The 6,621-nt window shown below is 32.0% G+C and overlaps 1 protein-coding gene across 1 annotated transcript; it reads left to right on the top strand.

The window, feature by feature from the left end:
• The first annotated feature begins 1,847 nt into the window (after positions 1-1,847).
• Positions 1,848-2,995, top strand: LOC125814282 (putative clathrin assembly protein At4g40080). Its single transcript, XM_049493749.1, has one exon. It carries the CDS (start codon positions 1,908-1,910, stop codon positions 2,925-2,927), a length of 1,020 nt encoding a protein of 339 aa, XP_049349706.1. The 5' UTR covers positions 1,848-1,907; the 3' UTR covers positions 2,928-2,995.
• The last annotated feature ends 3,626 nt before the right edge of the window (positions 2,996-6,621 follow it).

The following is a 6,621-nucleotide window of genomic DNA, read 5'->3' as shown; positions in this document are numbered from 1 at the left end:
GATACTTGTATGATATTCTTTTTTAACGTTAATTTTGTTACACTAATTTTGTATATACTCAAATTCAATATATATTTTTTCATGATATTATCTTGTGATCATTTCAATTTTAATGACAGAGGAAAAGAATAGAAATGTAGAAATTTAAATTGTTTAGGATCAGAATTCCTGCGAATTGATGCATAAGGGACAATGAATTATTACTACGAACCACCTGCTAATCATACTAATCAATTTGGTTATTGTTCTTTTTCTTGGCCTTATTCATAAAAGTGATTATAATGATACTTTAGCAACAAGCAAAGTGTCCATCACATCAAGTCTGCAAAAACTTTAAATATTTTAATTTGAGATTTCCTTTGTAGAACTTAGAATTAATGTACCACGATGGATGATGCACAATTTACTAAGTTGATGAATGAAGTTAAATTTAAATAAAACTAGTTGTGCAATCCTTTTATAAAGTTGGAGTTAACGAATGAGTTGGAGTCATTTTTGACACCACATTTTGAGTTGAGATCCCTTTATATTAGGTTTGTCGCATGGGGTTTGAGTTGGACCTACTATTTAGGTTAGTTTACTTGGAGCTTTTACTTAGGTCTTGCACCAACAAATCCTTTAATTTCCTTGAGGTTTTTGCCTGATAGAGAAGTATGATAACATTTTTTTTTCATGAGTCTCTCGCTAATTTATTTGGATACTATAATTTAATCAGATTTATCAGTAAGACTATAAATTAAAGTTTATATTCTTATTTGATGAAGTTTTACATTTACAACAACAAAGGTAAACTTAACTTATTGAAAGAGTAATTCGTTTTGCAATTTTCATCAAGTTTCTTATATATTTCGAAGTCGTAGCATCTAAATGGAACATGAAACATGATTTCTAGTTTTTCAATGCAAAAGAGTGGACCTTGTCACTTGTCATATGGGGCCATTTTGTATGACAAAGTATTTCAACAATTAGTAAGGTCAAGGTGGCTCCTTATTAAGCTAATAATAAGAGGTACACACACAAAATTCCTATTACCAAACACAAAGTCATTGCCTATGTATTTCTGACCTTTTCCTTGCCTATCTTTTTCTAGTCCACTTGCTCATATCCATTTGTCAATTTCTCACTTCGCATTATTTTAGTACAACCACATTTAATTATCCTTCTTTTGAAAAAAAAAAAAACTAATAATTAAGTGACACTTGAGAAAAACTTATTACTACTAGTTTTAATTGAAATATTCTTTTATCTTCTCATCAATGTATGAATGTTCAAATGATATTTTATCTTTAAAAAATAAGTTTACACGTATACATTAGGCCAACATCGCTTAGAAATAATATTCCTACATTTGATCAACTTAATTATCTTAATTTGACTGAACGCGAAATTTAAAAAATAAAGTGAGACTTTTTGAATTTTATAATCATAAATGAAAGATGTGCATGGTGATTTATTAAATCTTTTGGTGTTAAAGTTATCATTAAATATGTTAAAATTGAGAAAACGTATTAAGTATTAAATATATTCTTTTTTTCGACAAACCAAAAAAAAAGTATGAGGGAGTATAAGTTTAAAATATTCTAATAATTTATACGTTTTGTTGGTTTGATATCTTTATTTGTCCTTTTGAACTATTCAACCTTTTCATAATTAATTAAATAAATAAAAAAAGTCATATGTCACTTTCTTACTATATATTAATTCAAATTTCAAACACGGATATGTGTCGACAATTTTGAAACTTCAAATTAAAGCAATTCACAACGTTTCAAGAAGCTGTTATATATACACGTCTTATACACACTTTTTTCCATCTTCTTAATTCATTTCTCTATTTCTTCCACAAAATTTCATTTTTCCTATCTCTAAAACCCCCCTGAAAAAGGGGGCAAAAAACCTCCAAAACTATGAGCAAAAAAAGAATACTCAGGGACATTATCGGTATTTTCAAAGACAAAGCTTCCCTTCTCAAAGCCAACTTATCAACAAAACGCGGCGTTTCATCAATCCAAGTCACCGTTATACGCGCCACCACACACGCCTCCACATCTCCACCACGGAACCACCGCATCGCCGCCATCATCTCCGCCGGTGACCACTCCCTCCCCGCCATTTACGCATGTATCGACGCAATCATGGACCGCCTTCATAGTACCCAAAATCCGTACGTTGCCTTAAAATGTCTATTCATTTTTCATAACATTATGGCTAAAGGTTCACTATTATACAAGGATCATGTATCCTTTTTCCCATCCTCCGGTGGCCATAATTCGTTAAATCTTTCGGGGTTTTACGATAAATTCGACGTTGAAACGCGACAACTATCGTCGTGGGTACGATGGTACGCTAATGTCCTTGAACGTAACATGATTACGTCTAGGACATTGGGTTCATATATTTCTCCTTCGTCAAGATTATCGATAAATTTCGATAAAATTGAGAATCATAAGGGAAATAATATTAGTTTTTCTAATTCCGTTACGGAAATGGAATCATTGGTGTGTTTGGTGGAAGTAATATGTGAAGCGCCCGAGTCACAATATTGTCAAAAAATTGACTTAGTCCATGAAATTATGATATTAATTTCGGAGGATTATCGATCGACGCAGTACCATATATTGATACGACTCGTTGAGTTATCGAGCCGAGTTTCGAGATTGAGTTACCTTGATTTGTCTGAGTTGATATTGTGTTTGTCAAAGCTAGAGGGATGTAGGAAAAAGTTGAATGAATTGTTTATACGACGAAAAAATGATTTATTTTGGGAAATGGTAAGTCAAAAGAAAATGGATATGGAGAAGGTGAAATATGAAAGGGAAAAACAAGGTTTATTACTATGGAATGTTGATGAGAATTGTGATGAGTTAAATTGGTCATCACAAAGATTTGGAGAAAAAATTCAACAATTTTTGGTTGCTGCTTCATAGAAGTCAATTGGTGACATTTGATTTTTGGGCTTTAGCTTTTGTCTAGAGGCCTGGGCTGGACTGTAGTCATTGTGGGCCAGAAGCCTAATTTTTGGCTTTTTGCAATTGGAAGCCTATTTGAATAGTTTTGAATATGGTTTTCATACGTGAAAAAGCCTCATTTTTGTGTATAGAAATTGCAGTCCTGTTGTTGAAACTGATGATGTTGTGTACTTAATGTGAATACTAATAAGTAATCCTACTATTTCTTGTTCCAAAATATTTACTAGCTTTTTGGTTCAAATTTAAGAATGTATATGGAATTGACAACATGATAAATTTGATTAGTTCGCTATATTGGTATAGAATCTTTTATTAAAAGGCTATCCACTTCTTTTTGTTTTTTGCTACACAATTTTATATGGGTCGGAGTGAATCTAGGATTTAAACTTTATGAGTTTTAAAACGTACATCAAGTGTTGGTAATTAGATTTTAAATTTAATAATCGTGAAATAAAACTAATGAGTTTGAATGAATCCTTGTGCCAACTTCAGAAATTCTAACCCATGCTCTGCCCACCCCTATTAATATAAGACAACATCATTCATGTTGATAAAATAAAGTGTAAAGTGTCAATAATAGATCTAAACTATTCATTTTTTTTTCAAAAATATAAAAATCTAACTTATGACCCAAATTACGCTGACTGTGGGCCTCAATGATAGCAACAATTTGGGAGTGAGTACTACAAAATTCCAGTTAATTCCAAACTTACACCTACTCCAACACGACTATCACATCTCCTAATCTTTATCCTATAACTTTTTTTTTGTATGTCTTTGACTAATCTGTTTTGTCTTTACGGATCAATCTATCACTAAAGAGGCTCACAAACTAATACTGAAAGAAAATTTATATACTAAAAGAAAAGGCAAAAATCGAGCAAAGTGCGACATAATACAAAAGATCAAATTTTAAAAACCATTTAATATTCATATGTTTTTACAATTTGTAAGTTCAGATAATTTTATATTAGAATTGTGACCAAGTTATTGTACCTATTTTCAGCTTTCTTAGAAGTATGTTTAAGGTAAAATCTTAAATAAATTCAACTCCAAAGTTTAAGTTAAAGATAATTCGGAGGGGACTCAACAATCTGGAGCCAGAGCCTAAAGGGTTGCACAAATTTGACAAAAATCCAAAAGGGCACATCAATTTTTTTTTATAACTAAAAGGGCAAAATCGTTACTGACGTAGCGATTTTGTTTTCACGCCGTTACTCCATTAAAAGATCAAAATCACTGAACTAACAACGATTTTGTCCAATTTTTTTTTGAAGAACATCGCTGCCCGTGCAGCATTTTTGGCAAAATATTTTTTTAAAAAAATTAAAATCGCTGTAGTGAATTTTTTTTTTAGAAATCACTGCCTTTGCAGCGATTTTGGTGTTCTTGAAGGTCTACATGACCAGTTGGCATTTGTCAGATAGAGCCATGATTGAATCATTGGGATATTCATTTGTATAATAGACACATTTTAAATCATTTTAAGTTAGAAAAAAGTATATGAAATAACAAACTATTAATTCAAATTATATGTTATACCTATAGTTTATTTTAATTGTAATTTGCAGCAATTATTTCTTTTTTTTGCCATCGTATTCTATATACAATTAGCCATTTTCGGTGTACAATTAGTCATTTTATACATTTCAATATAAAATGCGTTTTTATTTGTATAAAACAAGAGAAAAGTGTATATACAAATACAAATACAAATACATATACTTTCGTCATATACACTTATAATTATACAAATACAAATCTTATTATACAAATTACAATGTATAAATGAATTTCTACAAAACTGAACAATTTATATAAAATTGGATATTTGTAGCGAATTATACAAATCAAAAAGAGAAAATGGCCAAAAGCCCCCCCAACCTATCGCCGGATTCCCAACTATACACTCATACTTTACAGGGGTCCTATTACCCCCTGAACATTTTTTTTTACATATTATTTCACCCTTCTTTGCTGACATGTCCACATAAATAAGATATAATTAAATGTTTGTTTACTCGCGCTGCCACATAATAACTGGACCCCAGAACCCACGAATTTCCCTTAATCTTTTCATTTTCCTCTTTCTTTCTCTAAACCCTAACCTTTTTTCGATCGGACCAAATTCACCCCCATTCTCTTTGATCTGAGATTTTGTTCCAATCGAAGTTTTCCTGGGAAAGTTGGGGAAGGTTTGTTTAGCTTTTTTCGTTTGTTGGGTCGAAGTTTTCTCTAAGTAAAGGTTAGTTCTTTTAGTTCTTTACTAACGATTTTGAATGATATTGATTATTGTGTTTGATTAGGGTTATGAAATTGACAAAAAAAATGAAGAGCAATAACTGGGTTTTGGTATAATAGCATTCCATTGTTCAATCTATACCATATTATCTTCATATTGTTAGCCATGTAGTGTTTCCTTTCTCGTTTAATGTTATATATGTTCGTAATGATATGATACTATGGCATAGTAAGTTTACAATTTTCGTTGTTATAATGATGATATGTTCATATTTACCTACTCTGTGTGTGTTTAGTGTAGAATGTGTAGTTTAAATATTCTCTGTTCTTTCATTCCATTCAGGTAGGAGATGAGTGGGTTCACTTTGGTTACCTTAAGATGGTATCATGGTGGGGTGTTAGATTTAAGTAGTGGACAACCAATATATAAGGGTGGGCAAGTTACAAATTTTTTAGATGTTGATGTGGATAAGATGTCCTATTTTGAATTAAGAGGCTACATTAAAGAATTGAGATACACCACAACTTGCACATTTAGTATTAAACCCCCTAACAGTGGCATTTTGAAAGATATAGACAATGATATGGATATTTTAGACCTATGTTGTTTTTTGGAAGATGGAGATATTGTGGAGATATATGTGAAACATATGATTGATGAAGCAGTTATAGACCCCGGCCTTATTTTATTAGAAAATGTTAGCCATGAGGATATGGAGGAATCTTGTTCAACTTTCAATAAAGGGGCTGAACCAAATTGTGGTCCAAACATTGTGGTTGGTGATGAAACTTTATCTAGTGAGGACCCTTTTACAACACCTCAAACTACAGTTGCTACTGCTGCTAGAGTATCATTTACCTCAACTCCAATCAATACTACAAATCCTTCCACTACAAATCCTGCTAGTACATATCCAGATCCAGCTACTGTAGATCCTGTTAGTGTAGATCTTACTGATATAGATGTAGGTCCAGTTGGATCTGATTTAGTGGAAGAAGATGGTTCTGATTACTCAACTGAAGAGAGTGTTGACACTGAAGGTGAATTAGTTGGAGATGATGATGAATATTATGATAGTGATGTGCATGAGGAGGTTAAGGAGTTGAGGGCTGAAAAGAGGATTTTTCAAAGAAGAAAAAGAAATGAGAGAGTACAAGCTGACACTGAAGAGGTACCAATAGGTGAAGCTGGACCATATTTAGGTTTTGATGAAACTGAAACAGGAAAAATAAGTGTTGAAGGAATGTTAGGAGGTGATGAGCCATACTATCCAAGTTCTGATGCTGACAATTTTGAAATAGATAAAGATGAGTGTTGTGATGAAGATGAACACAATTCCGATGCTGACAATTCTGATTCTGGTTGGGTTAATTTACCTAGAAGCGTAAATATAACAAGATGGAAAAGCAC

Source organism: Solanum verrucosum, unplaced genomic scaffold (assembly GCF_900185275.1).
Source record: "Solanum verrucosum unplaced genomic scaffold, falcon-dt-bn FXZP01000230.1, whole genome shotgun sequence".
Taxonomy (NCBI): Eukaryota; Viridiplantae; Streptophyta; class Magnoliopsida; order Solanales; family Solanaceae; genus Solanum; species Solanum verrucosum.
This window is presented reverse-complemented; position numbering and strand designations above follow the sequence as displayed.